The 19,468-nt window shown below is 38.3% G+C and overlaps 2 protein-coding genes across 3 annotated transcripts in view; one reads left to right on the forward strand and one right to left on the reverse strand.

The window, feature by feature from the left end:
• LOC117409054 (catenin alpha-2) overlaps positions 1-19,468 on the reverse strand; it is a 520,292-nt gene that overhangs the window by 123,393 nt on the left and 377,431 nt on the right. The gene's annotated exons all lie outside the window — the stretch shown is intronic.
• LOC117409055 (leucine-rich repeat transmembrane neuronal protein 1-like) lies at positions 11,092-18,292 on the forward strand. The gene has a single exon (XM_034014608.3). The coding sequence runs from the start codon at positions 11,996-11,998 to the stop codon at positions 13,571-13,573; it is 1,578 nt and encodes a 525-aa protein (XP_033870499.1). The 5' UTR covers positions 11,092-11,995; the 3' UTR covers positions 13,574-18,292.

Raw genomic sequence — 19,468 nt, forward strand, 5'->3', positions numbered from 1 at the left:
TGTCGTTGCAGCCTGTCTTTGGGGCTCATTTTGGCAGAATAATCTATCTTAATCTTTTGTGATAATCAATCTACTGTTAATATCAATAAAGGCTGTTCCTCTTCCCCTATAATTATGCAACTTCCAGGTATCACTAATAACACTGCTGATGCTCTTTCTCGTTTACAGATCGTGCAATTCAGACGTCCGGCTCCCTCAGCTCAACTTTTCTCCACCCATTCCTCCATACAGCGATTTGGTTTTCAACTAAATTCATACAGTTGCAATATACTGTCTCAGCTCATTCTAAAGCCGTTCTTACTCCCCAATCAGCAGCCAAAGTTAAAATCAATCAGTCCTACATCAGCAGTGGATTCTTACATTCACTGTTCTCTCCTTGATATTATTTCCACTCAACAAGTATTGCTAGCATGCCCAGAGTGGGGGCCATCTCTCCGCCAGGACCAAGTTTCCTCCCACAAAGGCAGGGTTTTTCCTCTCCGCCGAGCGGTTAGATGAGTTAATATAAAACAATAAATACTATATATATATATATATATATATATATATATATATATATATATATATATATATATATATATACATACAGTATTATGAGAACATTCTGTTAAATTAGCAGGAAAGAACACAACACAAAACAGACATACTAGAAGCTACCTAGTTCCCAGGCAAATGCAAGAACAAAATGCAAGTTAAAGTAGCATCTGGGGGAAGTGATTAATGTCATTTTTTGCTCTTGTGTTCGAATAATGAAGGTGAAACAGAATCAGCAAGTGAATCAGGAAGTGACTTTGTTTATTAATTAACATTTTAATTAAGATATTGAATCAGCTCAAAACACGGTCACGTGAACAAAAAAAAAACACTAAAACTTCAAGCTTTAGTTCTTTCCGTTTTAAAATGCTGTATCTGCATCTTTCTAGTGCTGAATTTTTCATCAGTTTTTCTGGCACTTACTGTCAAGTTTAATAACTTTAATTCTGTCTAAGGAGGAGCTTTTGTTTCTCCACATTTTCACTCTTCCTTTACAAGAGAGCACTGTTGTTTGATAAAAGACAGCTAAAATGGTTACCATATTCCTTTGAATTTAGGACGTGCCATTTACAACCATATTTTTCTTATAACAACAGCCATGTGTAAAGGTGCATAATACAGGTTTGAGTCCATTGCTGGGTAAGAGAATTGTGGTCGATGGTGGCGTTAGACACGTGGTCGCTTAATACAGTTAAATAAAAGCACAAATATCATTGGGAGGAATTTAAAGTGGTCACTTAGACCAGGTGGTCGCTAAATAAAGGTAATCGCATGAGCAGGTTTGACTGTATGCATTTTTAAAAAGAGTTTTGAAACTTTCTATTGACGTATTCTAATGAAAATGTGACTCTGAAGATGGCAGTGTAGTTCAAGCCCCTTTCATTGAATGTGATGGAATTTGTATAATCTGAAAAGCAGACAGGGTTTTGGAGAATATTAGGCCCAAATCTTCGTCCATCAGGAACATGTGTGTCTACTACAGCTAAACTTGTAAAAGTCAAAATTGTAAAACTGATGAGCTAATGGTGAAACCATCTATTAAAGCTATAGAGAGTCTGGTAAAGAAATACAATCAGCCCTCTTTAAAAATAAATTTAAATTGTAAACGCTTTTCATTAGTTTGCTAAATTTTGATTTAACACGATTTTACCAATATAAATTATTCAGCACCTCTCCACAAATGAGATACATATATCTTAATCTCCAAATCTTAAACATAATTATTAAAATAATGACATAAGATTGGTAACCCAAATTGGTGAAGTATTGATTCACGGAGCCCTCCCACTAATTGTATTTAAATCAAAGAGTATTGCTTTACTATTTCTTAATGAAGGCTGTTATTTAGCATTAGATCAATTATGTAATTAATGGTAGCTTGGCAAAAAGTTTTGCATGTATTGAATTTTAATTGTTTAATTTATTTTTAATTTCACATGCATATTTTAAAGGACACATACAGTATATTGCACATGGCATAATCCATTGAGCAATAGCAGAAATGTACATGTTCAATTTTAAACAAAAAGCAATATACTGTACAATATAATAGAGTCATACTTTACTTCTTAATATGCTTTCATTCATAAACCCAGTGCTAGACTAAAGAGGGATGCTTGTATATTCTAATGGCAGACACAACATATTCAATAGCTTTCCTTAATATTTCTAATGAAAGTAACAGAACATTTTATTGCAAGAGCTATTTTAGACCTTAAGACTCCTGGCCAATAAGTAACAGAATAATATATTCAAAGCTCACACAGCACCATTCGTGAGCTGTTTTAACATTACTGGATATATGGCCTTTAAAAAGGAAAAATATGTGTTCTGTTCATATAACGCTGTGTCATAGTTCAATGCTCTTGGAAATTAGAGACAACAGTAAAAGGGCAAGGTTTGGTTTGACAAGGAGAAATCAAACTCACTAGCTGAATTATTTAATTTGTCCACATTGGTACAGCAATAATGAAAAATAATACATTTAAATAACTACATTTAAATATACTGTATATATACAGTGCCTTGCAAAAGTATTCAGACCCCTGACCAATTCTCTCGTATTACTGAATTACAAATGGTACATTGAAATTTCATTCTGTTTGATATTTTATTTTAAAATACTGAAACTCAAAATCAAAATCAAATCAGGTGACATTGGTTTTATGTTGGGAAATATTTTTAAGAAAAATAAAAAACTGAAATATCTTGTTTGCATAAGTATTCAACCCCCACACATTAATATTTGGTAGAGCCACCTTTCGCTGCAATAACAGCTTTAAGTCTTTTGGGGTAAGTATGTACCAGCTTTGCACAGTGTCGGAGTGATTTTGGCCCATTCTTCTTGACAGATTTGCTCCAGGTTGTTCAGGTTGGTTGGACGCCGCTTGTGGACCGCAATTTTCAAATAGTGCCACAGATTCTCAATGGGATTGAGATCAGGACTTTGACTGGGCCACTGTAGGACATTCACCTTTTTGTTCTTGAGCCACTCCAATGTTGCTTTGGTCTTGTGCTTGGGGTGATTGTCCTGCTGAAAGGTGAATTTCCTCCCAAGCTTCAGTTTTTTTAGCGGACCGAAGCAGGTTCTCTTGCAGTATTTCCCTGTATTTTGCTTCATCCATTCTTCCTTCAATTTTAACAAGATGCCCAGTCTCTGCTGATGAGAAGCATTCCCACAGCATGATGCTGCCACCACCATACTTCACTGTAGGGATGGTGTGTCTTGAGGCATGGGCAGTGTTAGGTTTGCACCACACATAGCGCTTTGAGTATTGGCCAAAAAGCTCTATCTTGGTCTCATCTGACCACAAAACCTTTTCCCACATCACAGCTGGGTCACTCTCATGCTTTCTGGCGAACTCCAGACGTGCTTTCATATGGTACTTTTTGACTAACGGCTTCTTTCTTGCCACCCTCCCATACAGGCCAGTGTTATGCAGAGCTCTTGATATGGTTGACTGGTGCACCATTACTCCACTCCCAGCCACTGAACTCTGTAGCTCCTTCAAAGTGATTGTTGGCCTCTCTGTGGCTTCTCTCACAAGTCTCCTTCTTGTTTGAGCGCTGAGTTTTGAGGGACGGCCTTTTCTTGGCAGTGCCTGGGTGGTGTGATGCAGCTTTCACTTCCTGATTATTGACCCAACTGTACTCACTGGGATATCCAAACACTTGGATATTATTTTGTACCCTTTCCCTAATCTATGCATTTATATTACTTTATCTCTAACTTCTATAGAATGCTCTTTGGTCTTCATTTTCCTTCAGATTCACAGCCTGACCAATGATCCTTCAACAGTGGGGTTTTTATCCAGAAAATGTGACAGCAACTTTAATGGTTCACAGGTGGAGGCCAATGGTAAGGTAATTGTAAACGGTGTAAACTGGGAGCTTCCACAGGACAGGGGTTGAATACTTATGCAAGCAAGATATTTCATTTTTTTATTTCTTAAAAATATTTCCCAACATAAAACCAATGTCACCTTACAATAATTGATTTTGAGTTTCAGTGTTTTAAAATAAAATATCAAACAGAACGACATTTCAATGTACCATTTGTAATTCAGTAATATGAGAGAATTGGTCAGGGGTCTGAATACTTTTGCAAGGCACTGTATATATATACACCAATTGAAAATACAATTAAAATATTTCTGGTAGTTTTACAAAAGAGCACAATTTTTCCTTATTTGAATTCCCAAGAAGATTTTGAAAGGTTTTTCCTAATAATGCGTCAGGCCGCCATCTTGGTTGACGCAGGAACACAATTTTTTTTTTTTTGCATCTGAACTGTAATCTACACGGGATGATACCTGCCAAGTTTCATGTTGATTGGTTACAACGCGTGCGAACAGGAGCAATTTAAAGTTTACATAGTTATTTGTGAATAAACTGGTTGTATTGGGAAGTTGGCTCTTTGAACTCATTTGTACCATGCATAATCCTTCAACAGTGGGGTTTTTATCCAGAAAATGTGACAGCAACTTTAATATACACAGTATGTACAATATGTACAACATATCGAAATGTTGAGCAGCTGGCTCTTTGAGCTATAAAATAAATTATATATATATATATATATATATATATATATATATTGTAATAGAATCGCACTCACCGCGGTTCGTTGCCCCTTTAAAACACTGACCCAACACACAGAAATTGTTTTTTTTAGCGTGGTTGCGCTATTTTTAATGAGACAAAAAAAATAAATAAATAAACAAAACAAACACCTAGCTCTTCTTTGAGCAATAACTAAAACAAAACAGGAACCTAAACTAAAAGACAGGACAGCTAAGCTGTTTACCTGTAACTAAAAATAAACAGAACAGCACAGCACACACAAAACAAAGGCTTCACTCTACCTTTTTTTTCCTTAATTTTATGGCTGTACCCACACACCAGCACAGTCGGGCTTCTACCCTCTTCAGCAGCCACCCAGAGCAGACTGACTGCTCTCCTTTTAAACCCTGCACCTGGCTCCAATTTTCAATAGTAGCCAGGTGCAGGTAATGATTAATAATAAAACAATTAACAAAAGACAATTAACAAAACAATTAAACAATACAAATGTGCATTCCGCACATGTTTTTTCTGCAGAGAGGCTTTAACCCCCTCCCTGCTGTCTCACAATATATATATATATATATATATATATATATATATATATATATATATATATATATATATATGGGCAATTATACCATATACAAGAATGCAACATCCACAGTAAGACTCCATAAAAACAAAATCAAGATTAAAAAAGGAGATACAATTTCCCCAAAGTTCTTCACAGCCACTCTAGAAGACATTTTCAAAACACTAGGCTGGGAAAATAAAGGGCTGAAGATCCATGAAGCCTATTTGAATCACCTACGATTTGCTGACGACATCCACATATTTACAACATGCCTAGAAGAATTACAGACAAGAACACAAGAACTACACAAGGCTAGCATCAAAGCGGGCTTGAAAATTAACCAGATGAAGACTCAAGTCATGTTCAATAAATATACCACTCCACAGGCAATTGAAGTCAATGGGATCAAGCTTGAAGAAGTCAGTAACTATGTATAGTTTGGACAGTTAGTTTTGGCAACGGAGAACCAAATGTGCAAAATAAACAGAAGAGCAAAAATGGGCTGGAGTGCCTTTGGAAGATTAAGCATGGTTCTGAAAGGGAAACTACCCTTATGCCTCAAGAGAAAAGTCTTCGACCAATGTGTGCTGCCAGTGCTAACTTATGGATGCGAAACCTGGACCCTCAATGCAAAAATGACTCAAAAATTACAAACGACTCAATGGAGTATGGAAAGCTGCATACTGGGAATAACAAGAAAAGGAAGGAATAGATAAGAGCGCATGTTATTATAAGAGCGAAAAAAAGGAAATGGCAGTGGGCCAGACATGTAGCAAGAAGAACAGACCATTGCTGGACCAAGGAGATATAAAGCGACCAAGAAGAAGACCTCCAGGAAGATGGCAAGATGAAATTAGGAAACAAGCTGGAGCAACATGGATGAGGGACGCAGCAGACAGACTTTAGTGGAGGAATCTTGGGGAGGCCTTCATCCAGCAGTGGATTGAAAAAGACTGAAGATGATATATATATATATCTATAATATATATATATATATATATATATATATATATATATATATATAAATAAATATATCCACTACCGGTCAAAAGTTTTAGAACACCCCCATTTTTCCAGTTTTTATTGAAATTTAAGCAGTTCAAGACCAGTGAATAACCTGAAATGGTACAAAGGTAAGTGGTAAACTGCCAGAGGTTAAAAAAAAAAGTTTAGGTTACCAAAAACTAAAAAAATAATGTACATTTCAGAGTTATACAAAAAGGCCTTTTTCAGGGAACAAGTAATGGGTTAACAACTTACAGCTGTTCTGCAGCAATGGAAGTAAATTAAGCCTTGAAAGTTGATGCTAACAATTCCTACAGGTGTCCCAACTTTTGTTGATTACTTACAAACCCTCTGTCTGTATAAAGGCAGTGTTGGGACAGACTGTGTTACTACACCCTCTTAAGCATTATTTGGACAGTATTGTACTGCAGGAAGTAGTATATTTCTCGCATAATGGCGAGAAAAAGGCAATTAACAAAGGAAGACAGACAGACCATTACAACCCTTAAAAGTGTAGGTCTTTCCTTTAGAGAAATTGCAAAGAAAGCCAAGGTGTCAGTGAGTACAGTTTCCTACACCATCAAAAGGCACTTGGAAACTGGAGGAAACTCTGACAGGAAGAGGTCTGGCAGACCCAAAGCCACAACAGAATCACAAGACAAGTTTCTGAGAGTCAACAGCTTGCGTGATAGGCGGCTCACAGGACAACAGCTTCAAGCACAGCTTAACACTGGTCGAAGTAAGCAAGTCTCAGTTTCAACTGTGAAGAGAAGACTTCGAGCTGCAGGTTTGACAGGTTGAGTGGCAGTAAGAAAGCCATTGCTAAGATGGCAAAATAAGAAAAAGAGGCGTGCCTGGGCCATGAAGCACCGCCAGTGGACTACTGAAGACTGGAAGAAGGTCTTATGGACCGATGAATCAAAATTTGAAATCTTCGGTTCATCACGCAGGGTTTTTGTACGCCGTCGAGTAGGCGAAAGGATGGTTCCTCGGTGTGTGACACCAACTGTCAAACATGGAGGAGGAAGCGTGATGGTCTGGGGCTCTTTTGCTGGATCCAGAGTCGGCGACTTGCACAGAGTGAGTGACACCCTGAACCAAAACTGCTACCACAGCATTTTGCAGCGCCATGCAATACCCTCTGGTATACGCCTATTTGGTCAGGGGTTCATCCTACAGCAAGATAATGACCCAAAACATACCTCCAGGCTATGTCAGAACTACAGTACTGTGCAAAAGTTTTAGGCAGGTGTGAAAAAATGCTGTAAAGTAAGAATGCTTTCAAAAATAGACATGTTAATAGATTATATTTATCAATTAACTAAATGCAAAGTGAGTGAACAGAAGAAAAATCTAAATCAAATCCATATTTGGTGTGTAGGCATATAGTCAGGTGTATGATTAAACAATTATACCAAACAGGTGCTAATGATCATCAATTCAATATGTAGGTTGAAACACAATCATTAACTGAAACAGAAACAGCTGTGTAGGAGGAATAAAACTGGGTGAGGAACAGCCAAACTCAGCTAACAAGGTGAGGTTGCTGAAGACAGTTTACTGTCAAAAGTCATACACCATGGCAAGACTGAGCACAGCAACAAGACACAAGGTAGTTATACTGCATCAGCAAGGTCTCTCCCAGGCAGAAATTTCAAGGCAGACAGGGGTTTCCAGATGTGCTGTCCAAGCTCTTTTGAAGAAGCACAAAGAAACGGGCAACGTTGAGGACCGTAGACGCAGTGGTCGGCCAAGGAAACTTACTGCAGCAGATGAAAGACACATCATGCTTAGTTCCCTTCACAATCGTAAGATGTCCAGCAGTGCCATCAGCTCAGAATTGGCAGAAAACAGTGGGACCCTGGTACACCCATCTACTGTCCAGAGAAGTCTGGTCAGAAGTGGCCTTCATGGAAGACTTGCGGCCAAAAAGCCATACCTCCGACGTGGAAACAAGGCCAAGCGACTCAACTATGCACGAAAACACAGGAACTGGGGTGCAGAAAAATGGCAGCAGGTGCTCTGGACTGATGAGTCAAAATTTGAAATATTTGGCTGTAGCAGAAGGCAGTTTGTTTGCCGAAGGGCTGGAGAGCAGTACACGAATGAGTGTCTGCAGGCAGCAGTGAAGCATGGTGGAGGTTCCTTGCAAGTTTGGGGCTGCATTTCTGCAAATGGAGTTGGGGATTCGGTCAGAATTAATGGTCTCCTCAATGCTGAGAAGTACAGGCAGATACTTATCCATCATGCAATACCATCAGGGAGGCATCTGATTGGCCCCAAATTTATTCTGCAGCATGACAACGACCCCAAACATACAGCGAAAGTCATTAAGAACTATCTTCAGCATAAAGAAAAACAAGGAGTCCTGGAAGTGATGGAATCTACCACACTCTCTCCCTCTTCCTCAGCTAAGAACCTTGGAGTCACCCTGGACCCCTGCCTCTCTTATTCCCAGCACATCTCCACTCTGGCACGCACTTGCCGATTCTTCCTGAGCAACATCCGAAGAATCCGACCCTTCCTCACCAACTATGCTACCCAGCTCCTGGTCCAGGCCCTGGTACTCTCCCGCCTAGACTACTGCAACTCCCTCCTGGCTGGCCTCCCTGCGTCCGCCACCCGTCCGCTCCAGCTCATCCAGAACTCTGCTGCCTGCCTGGTGTTCTCTCTGCCTCACTTCGCCCACGCTACTCCACTACTCCGCTCGCTCCACTGGCTCCCGATCACCGCTCGCATCCAGTTCAAGACTCTTGTACTAGCCTACAGATGCCTTGACCAGACTGCACCCAGCTACCTCCAGACCCTCATCTCTCCCTACACCCCCACTCGACCTCTCCGCTCCGCCTGCACTAGAAGACTAGCTCTACCTCCGCTACGCTCCCCTGCCTCCAGAGCCCGCTCCTTCTCCACCCTTGCTCCGCAGTGGTGGAATGACCTTCCTACAGATGTCAGGACTGCCCAGTCCCTGACCACATTCTGGCGCCTCCTCAAGACTCACCTCTTCAAAGAGCACCTGTAGAACTCCTCTGTTTGTATCCTGGGACACTATCACCCTTCATGTAAATGTGCTTTATTTTGCTCTTATCTGCCCCTATTTTACTGCATTTAATCCTGTACTTCAGAATACTGTAATCTGCCAAGTGTTTAACCTGTAGTACTTTGTATTTAATCACATCCTGATGTAACTATCACTATTTAATCATATCCTGATGTAACTATCACTATTATCTGCTGTATTACTGAATTGTGGTTTGTCACACTTGTACTTTGCTTGAACAAAAGTTATTGTATTTCTTGCTCTTATTGTATTACTTGTATTGTAACACTTGAAATGTATTTGCTTACGATTGTAAGTCGCCCTGGATAAGGGCGTCTGCTAAGAAATAAATAATAATAAAATAATAATAATAATGGCCCCCACAGAGCCCTGATCTCAACATCATCGAGTCTGTCTGGGATTACATGAAGAGAGAGAAGCAACTGAGGCTGCCTAAATCCACAGATGAACTGTGGTTAGTTCTCCAAGATGTTTGGGCCAACCTACCTGCCAAGTTCCTTCAAAAACTGTGTGCAAGTGTACGTAGAAGAATGCTGTTTTGAAGGCAAAGGGTGGTCACACCAAATATTGATTTGATGTAGATTTTTCTTCTGTTCACTCACTTTGCATTTTGTTATTTGATAAATATAAACTATTAACATGCCTATTTTTGAAAGCATTCTTACTTTCCAGCATTTTTTCACACCTGCCTAAAACTTTTGCACAGTACTGTACCTTAGAAGAAAAGAACAAGACGGTAGGTTTCAAATCATGGAATGGCCAGCACAGTCTCCAGACTTAAACCCCATCAAGCTGGTTTGGGATGAACTGGACAGAAGGGTGAAAGCAAAGCAACCTACAAGTGCAACACATTTGTGGGAACTTCTGCAACAGTGTTGGGAAGAACTTTCCGAACAATATTTGATTTCCATTGTAGAAAGAATGCCAGTGTTTTCGGCTGTTATATCTGCAAAAGGTGGCTACTTTGATGAGTCAAAAATTTAGATTAAATTTTGTTAAACAAAACGATTCCATGATTTCTTTTTTTATGTCCAATTGTTTATTTGTTCTATGCTATAATTTCAGAGTACATTGAGACATTAAACTACGTAAATTTCAATAAAAACTGGAACCGGTAGTGTATGTATATATATACAGTATGTATATATATATATATATATATATATATATATATATATATATATGGATGGAAAGTGTCAACTATGATATTCTCGTTACCTCGCTCTACTGTTGCTATCTGCTAAGTGTCATTACTGGGTGATGCATAGCATTTCCTGCCATATCTGTAAGCCACCCATACTCTAGTAATAGTTTTTTTTTAACAGTACTAAATGTGTTTGCATAAGGAAAACAATGTCTTAAACAGAGTAATTTAGAATGTGGCTTTTATGTCTGCACCAGCCTTAAAAAGACTTTAAACTGTGTCTACAACTGATGCAGTGCCTCTAGGGTACCTTGCTGTAGCTATGATAACGGATTCAAAAGTTAATTCAAAATGTTTCTCTAGCACACATTAAGTACATCAATATTTAGGCATTAGGTTTGCTCTATAATTTAAAGACAAGCTATTTTTTACACGTATCAAAGGTTAAATACATATATATATATATATATAGATTGCTGTATAGGACAACCAATGCATTTAAAACTTCCAGCTAAATGAGGAAACAGTATTCTAACTGCAAGAATGGAGAAGGGAGATAACATGTTTGATTTCATTAAAAAATAGCATGCATTAGCTCACTGCTTCATTAAAACCAAGGTTTTATGCCCAACCCCTTTCCAATCTGCCAATGTCTGAGGGGGAGAGAAAGAGCGAGTGGGAGTGAGAGAGAGAGAGAAAGAGCACACAGCAGCCCTGCCTGAATCGTGAGTGGCTTACGACACTCAGTGAACACAAGGTGCTTCTGCATGCACTGCCAGCGCACAACTCTGCTGTAAAGGGAGGAGAGCCTTTATTTCAAGAAGCCGGCTTTGCTTCTCAGCATCACCTCCCAGTAAAGTGAATAAGCTATTAGAAAGAATAAAAAATGTAGAACGGGGCTGAAACACAAAAAAGAAAAGAAAAGAAGGAATCCTCGCTGCATTCACAGCCAGTCACTGAATGAATAGCGAGCTGTCTCCGAGGATTTAAGGTCGCCCTGGTCACTGGTCACTGCAAGTGATGGACAGTAATTTGTGAGGAGTCATTCGCAAAAAGAGTTTTGAGGACTTTTTCCCCCCCTCTGATCATCACAGCGTTCACTGCATAGAGACAGGAGAGAGAGGATAAAGCTCATGCATACAACCAGGGAAACTTGCAGTTTCTACAAGTCAGCTGAAACCTACTTGGAATCCTCTTTCTGGCTCTTTCAACTGAAGAGAACTAAGACATTGTACTCTTGCCAGATTTGTGTGTGAACTGAAAAGGGGACTGAATTTGTACCACAGTGGGGTCTTTTTCAGATTCGCACATAATTAGACCCACAAAGAGAGCAGCTGAATAGAGCTTGTGTCTCTGGAATGGGTGAGTAAGAAATCCTTTCATATACAATTGGTTCATGAAGAAAGCTTTTTATGTCCTCTCCTCTTTCTCTCTGGTATCTGACATGAACAAAGTAATTTGCCTTTTATTACTATTCATTCTTTAATTGTGTTGTTGTGGCAGGACTCCTCCTTGCCGAAAAACAGAAAGCATTTTGGATGGGAGTTTATAAAAATGATGTAGAATTTCAAAGATTCAATGGACTTTTTCTCTGCTATATCTAGGAATATTCATGCTAATGGATTTCCTTTTTATTGGTTTCTACCTAAAGTGGCTGCTAAGAAAGCCCCCAGGATTGATACTGTGCACACTGGGCATCTTTTTAAAAATGTTTCCAGTTGTGGAGAGTGTGTGTCCGAAGCTGTGCCGGTGCGATGGCAGGCTATTATACTGCGAGTCTTTGAATCTGACAGAGATACCTCGCAACCTCTCGGGTATCATGGGCTTGTCTCTGCGGTACAACAGCCTTTCAGAGCTGCGTGACGGACACTTTGTGGGGTTAATGCAGCTGACATGGCTCTATCTGGATCACAATCGCATCTTCACTGTGGAGGAGAATGCTTTCCAGAGGCTGCGCAGGGTGAAAGAGCTCATTCTCAGCTCTAACAAGATTGAGACCCTCCCCAACACCACTTTCAGCCCCATGCCCAACCTGCGTAATGTGGATTTATCTTACAATAACCTACAGGTATTGGAGCCAGACCTTTTCCATGGCCTTAGGAAGCTAACCACTTTACACTTGCGGTATAACACACTCAAGTTTGTGCCAGTGAGGATTTTCCAAGATTGCCGTAGCATGCAGTTTCTAGATTTAAGCTACAACCAGCTGCAAAGCCTGGCTCGGAACTCTTTTGCAGGATTGTTTAAGCTTACTGAGCTGCACCTTGAGCACAATGAACTGGTGAAAGTCAACCTCGCCCACTTCCCCAGACTTATCTCCCTGAGAGCCCTCTACATGCATAGAAATAAAGCAACCATCGTGGTTAACACGCTAGACTGGACATGGAATTTTCTAGAAAAAATTGACTTTTCAGGGAACAAGATTGAATATATTGAACCTCACGTTTTTGAAGCTGTGCCTAACCTAAAATCCCTGCAACTGGATTCCAACAGGCTAACCTACATTGATCAAAGAATCTTAGATTCCTGGACATCCCTCACCAGCATCAGCCTGTCTGGGAACATATGGGACTGTGGCAGGAATGTTTGTTCCCTGGCATCCTGGCTAAGCAACTTCCAGGGCCAGCATGATAATACTTTACTGTGTGCTACCCCTGAGTACACACAGGGTGAGGATGTTCTAGATGCTGTCTATGCATTCCAGCTCTGTGAAGATCCAATAGATGCCATAGCCTATACAGATACATACACAGCAACCAAGGACAAGGAAGATGTTTATAGTGATGGAGGACCCACCATAACACCTTACAACGTGCAGGATATAGAAGGGGAACTGGTGACTAATTCATTTACAGTGACAATGGTTAATGAGAATCTTGAAAACACTATGCACATCCATAAGGTGGTCACAGGGACAATGGCGCTCATTTTCTCCTTCCTCATTATTGTGTTGATGTTGTATGTTTCCTGGAAGTGCTTTCCTGCCAGCCTGCGACACCTGAGGCAATGCTTCACCACACAACGCCGCAAGCAGAAGCAGAAACAGACCATGCAGCAAATGGCTGCCACGTCTGCCCAGGAGTACTATGTAGATTACAAACCAAACCACATCGAGGGTGCTCTGGTCATCATTAATGAGTACGGATCTTGCTCCTGTCACCAGCAGCCATCAAGAGAGTGTGAAGTGTGACGCGATGCTGGAATTAAAATGAACATACTTTGCACTGCACTGCGTAGGACCAACAGAGACTGATTATGGATTTACTGTTCCCAAAACAGCTTCTGAGTGACCTGTTGACTTGACGTGAGTGGGGCTGTGCAGTTTGTTTGTTTGTTTGTTGGTTTCCCACAAAACAAAAATGAATATTTGAGCTTTAATGTGTCTTTCAACTTCAGGATATTTGAACATCAACGGACAGCTGATCAGAATTGTTATTATGGTAACCCTTCTGTGTAAAATCTGTTAAGCAGACATGCATAAGTCAACAAAGATGCAAGCTATCCTATTTCTTTTGTAAACTAAAATGTTTAAATAAAATGTTATTTACAGTATCCTAGTCTTTAGAAGTTTTTAACATATATGAGCACCTATTATTTCCACCATTATGAAATACTGCCTTTGAAATGGAAGGCTGGTAAATTACTTTCTTACTGCCCTTGATTTAAGCCTTTTTAACTGCAATACATTGCCATATGTGCAACTACAATCTAAAAATGTTGGGGGGATATAGTGCATCACATTTTGATATTCTACTTATCTTTGTAAATGAAATGAGATGTACCCATATAATGAATTGAGTACATAATTTAAAGAACAAGTGGTGAATCAATTTCCTCCCAATTACACCTCAAACAGAAGAGCATGTAATCTACAAAAGCGAAGATGCTCATCTTGAAATTTAGTAATGTCATGATTGTGTCACATAATCAGGTTTACGCTAATATAAGCTGCCTCCTCACGGCAAGAGAAAACAAAACAAAACAGTGCAATCAATGAAGGCAGATAATGGATATTACATCTTGTTATCTGGGCTTAAAATCTATTTTGCCTAATGCTAGAAAAAGGCACACATAAATTCAGAACCAATAGCAAAGCTATAGAGCAATGTTGCTTATGGATTTTCTCAATGCTTTAATTATCATGCGATTTTGCACATGTTGTACTGCAAAGATATATAAAGGGTTGTTTGTGTGTTTTGTGTCTCTGTTTTGGTTGATGTATTAATACGTTACATATTAGAACTGGTGGCAGTAAGAAACAGTGTAGGCTGCGCTCTAGTGTTTTTATATCAGCAACAGAAGATAAAGCAACCCAGCTTTCAACTGTTGTGTGTAGGGTCTGTTTTAACACTGAATTATTGGGTGCAATGCTGCAGCACTACTTGGCATCCTGCATTCCAAACACACAACTGGTTACTCCAGTAAACAACAGAGGAATTACTCTAAAACCACTTCAGTGTATGCATCAACCACCACTCAACCTGTTTCAATGGCTAGTATAGGATTTGTAACCCCTTACAAAACAAATTCCTTTATTACATCTGTGGATTTGTGTGTGTGCGTGTGCGTGTGCGTGTGTGTGTACATGCGTGCGTGTTGATAATTTAATTATCAGTATTTAATTAATAACATTAAAGTAATGCAGAATATACACAATTTAATAGGTCTAATAAAACTATATTGAAGGGTGGGGACTAGGTATTGAAAATGTTAAACTTATACTGTAAATTGGGCAATTAGTAAAAATGACAAACAAAAGGCACAGGGTCAATATTTGTACAAGCAGATGTATATCATTCTACTGTATGTGATAATCAAGAAGATCGAACTGGAAAATGTGAGACAAGGTTTGTTGGTTTTTACACTCAGCAAAAATCTAATATAATAATAACACACAATTAATATTTTGGGGTTGAAAAACATCATAACATCGCACAGCAATAGGGCCTGAGACAAATACTTGCTATGGTATGCTGTTGTTTGAGCTGAATCTGAGTGATTTACAGCTCATTCTCTGTTTCATATAGTAATCTATCAACCCCTTTCACAGTTGTTCATTCTTGTATAACACATGTCCTCATGTGCATCATTTAAGTTTTTTTTTACAGTCTACAATATGAAAAGATCCCGCAAGTTTCAAATATCATTTCTGTATTGTGTGAATACATACAGAACAAGAGAATTAGAAGTACTTATTCTCATTTACACTTCTTCAGCCAGTACCAAACTGTAGGAATGGGTTCAGTAACAAAATACAGTACTTCAGGATCCCTTCTACAGTTAAAATAAATCCAATTTCTAGACAAAATCGGTCAATATTACTTAAAGTTTTCTGCCCAGTACAATAAACTATTTATTTCTATAATGCCCCAATGACATTCAGTCCCATATACTGACATACAGTCATTGGGACTTATCTTTTTACATTTTAATGTACATCTTGAATGGTATAGGTAAGGGATTTTTACAGTGGAAAGTGTGCACAAATTACTAAAATCATCAAGTAATCATTTTAGTACAGTCGGTGCCGCCTAATCAGGGTACTGATAATCGGAATTTCAGCTTAAATGGGATACAACTCTGGGAGTTGGTTCTTCCCAATGTTATTTATGTTGTTTAATTGGAAAGTCACTTAGTTTAATTGGGATACAGTATTTTTCAAATGATTAACAGAGATCGCTTTTCAGAGCAAGACAGGTTCTCCTAACACAGTGAAGTGAGTACGTGATTACGCTGAGACTAGCGTAAATTGCTTAAAACCACATTGAACTCTTGAGTTCCTGTGGTTTCTCAGGCTGCTGTTGCAAAGAAAATTGGCATGTCAACATCGCAGGTGCCTCGCCTTGTGATAAGATGTGATGTCATTCTTTTTCATTTCATGTAGAAATAAAAAACAGCAATTCATTTTGTTTAGGAATAAAAACAAAAAAAATTGACTCATTTTAAATCATGTATTTAGCATGTAATCATAATGTGATATGATTTTATTCTTTTTCTTTTCATTTAGAAACAAAAAAGCGTGACTAAGGTCGTCTCAAATGCCTCTTGTTTAATTGGGACAGCCGCTTATTCGGGATCTTTTTACTTCTCCCAAGGTGTCCTGATAAAGCGGTGCCACCTGTATAAATTGACACTTACATTTTCGTATAATATGACAATCACTAATACATTGCATTGTTTGTATTTATGGGGTCTAATTTAACAAGATCTAAATACTGCTGCCCAGAAACCTGTAAACCTGCTCTAGTGCCATCGTTGGCTGTATTGTATTTTGTCAAGTTAATGAGGGGCTAATAAATTACCTCTGGAGGAAAAACACAAGGAGGAATTGAAGGGTGGTTATACTGTATTCAGACCTGATGCTGTTTAGATTAAAATAGACCCCAAAATCTCTTGATATTGAAGTAATCAGTGCATATTAATGTAATCTGCAAAATAAAGGTTGATTTGACAGTGGGTATATAATTGAAATTTCATGTGACCCGAGTTGTACAGCTATGGTCAAAAGTTTTGCATCACTCTCTACATAGATTTAACTAATTTTGTTTCATAAAGTCTAATGAAACCTATTGAATAATGTTACGTTAACATATTGAATTACATTCCGCTTTGTAGTTTTCCATATACTTTACGGAAAACTGACAACAATTTTAAGATTTGTACTACTATTATGGCTTCCGATAGACTTTTGCAATATCATTTTATATTTTCTTTTATTACATGATGTTAGATAAAAAAAATCTAAAATTATGTTCATATTTTTTTTTTAAATGATGTCTCAATCATAAAATTCTAGTGATAAAAAACGTTTGACCATAGCTGTATGAATGCTAGCTAGACAGCATGAACCTATAAAGTTGTATTCTGCCAGCAGCTTCACAAAAAGGACACTTACACTGAGGGTGTTAGTGGTCTCTTAAAATGCTCTTGGTTCATGTGTTTTTTTTTGGTTTTTTTTTCTGGGAGCTGAATTTATCACCGCTTCTACACTGTCCCGGTGATGAACTCTGCATCGGACTGGGTTCTGCTGTATTTTGCATGAATTATATGTACCCAAAACAGACTGCTTCAGCTTTAGAAGCAGGGACACATGACTGCTACCTATTGAATTGGTTGCAAATCAATCATTGGACTATGTGGTATAACGTTGTAATTATTACATGGGTACTACTGCTACAGGTATCTGGCGATGGCACTTCCTTCCATTTTAACACCAATTACTAAGTAGTTACAATTACAATAGTTACCAAGTAATTCTAACACAATTGATTACATCAGGTATGGTAATTACACAGTTACCAATATTAATAAAGAAATTATTAAAAAAAAAACATACACAAAGTTAAAATCTGCATGAAATTATATGACGTACATAGTTTATTTGGCTGCATTAGTAATAGCTGATAACAATAGTCATTACTGGAAATTATTGCTTGGTTAATATAAAGACCTCCTCGTTTTAATTAATATTACAAATGAACAATCACATATGATAGTATTTAAATCAGGCTGTGATTCAAGATTCTACCCATTTCTAATATAAATGATTGATAAACAGAGACTATATACATTAATCATTTATGAAGTTTTCTAAACATAGACTTAAGAATTATTTTTTATATTGTGTGAAATAACTAATGTGTAAAAGCACTTGACACTATAATTGTCTATCATTTTTTCCTTTACTGATTATGTTTGTACCCACAATCAAACAGTCTGTGATGATATGTTATGGTAGTACTGTTATATGGTGCTGTAGTTTGCTGTTGCATTATAATCTACTAAACCTGTATGGTTATTTTTTTTGTTGTTTTTTTTTAATTAAATTGAAAATGGTTTTATTATAAAAAAATCTTTTTGTGAGGTTTCAGTAAAGAATTTCCCATATTTAAATTATACTGCACTGGCTTAAAAAAAATGTAAGTCATCTGAACAGTGAAAGCAACAAAGTGATGAATGAGATGACTGAGGGGGTGTGGGGAGGAGTGAACCTATAAAGATTACTTGAAAAATATGGAAACTACTGTTTTTAAAACTGCAATCATAAGAGCCCTCCAAGAAAAGAAAAAAAAAAGCCAGTAAAGTACAGGGTGAGTGAATATAATATTCATGGCAGATTGCAATTTTGGATTCTGAGAATCATTCCATATTCTAAGAGGCATGCAAATGCACGCTTGAAGCCACATCATTCACACTGAAGGGTATTAAAATGTGAGAACACAGGAAGCTGAATTTTTCACATATTCCAATCTGTTATGATACCATGATTGTAAAAGGCTGAACAGGTATGTTTGCCACAAAGCAATTCCAAAGCCAAGCAGATTTAGACCAGACTAGCAACTGGTGCAGCAGAGGGTGCTCTTTAGCTTGGCAGATTAATACGACAATGAGTGAGAGGAAATGCCTGCTTCCCTACACATGAAACCGGGACCCCTGCAATTTTAAGTCAAGACTGAAACCAAACATAATATTGAAATTTAAAAACGAATTAGAAAGGATACTGTGCATGTCTATTGGATACATTGCAAAATACAGGTCGATGTTTGTATTCATAAAGCATCACTACACCAGTAAACACACTGTATGGACTGACTATTGATTTATGAATGGCGTCTAGACAGTGACACAGAGATTTAGACAACTGTAGTTCTTCTTGCTTAAAGTTCTCCAACAAAGAGAATGGATCCTTGCATTATCCCTGCTGGCACCCTAGGATGCCTTGCATAAAAATTGCTGTTAACAGTGTAATTACACAGCTTTTAAACTGGGGGTTAAATGTTGGTGCTGTGTGAAGTCTGACTTCATTATACATGACTGTTCAGTGGGTTTCTAAGCCTAAATGCATTTCAGTTATGTTTATTGATGTTCTCCCCTGTGCACCAAATTGCCCCTATGTTATTCGTGTTTGTCCCTTCGGCATTACCACAATAGATCATTGATTGATCAACAGAATTGATGGATTTTGCTAGAAGAGTGACCGTGGGTGCTTGTTGTTGGCATGGAAATGAGCATGCTTACTGCGAATATTAAAATAATATAATAATAAATCTTATCTGAAAACAAACCCTTTCAAAGGGCTATACTT

This window comes from Acipenser ruthenus, chromosome 2 (assembly GCF_902713425.1).
Source record: "Acipenser ruthenus chromosome 2, fAciRut3.2 maternal haplotype, whole genome shotgun sequence".
In the NCBI taxonomy this organism is placed as follows: Eukaryota; Metazoa; Chordata; class Actinopteri; order Acipenseriformes; family Acipenseridae; genus Acipenser; species Acipenser ruthenus.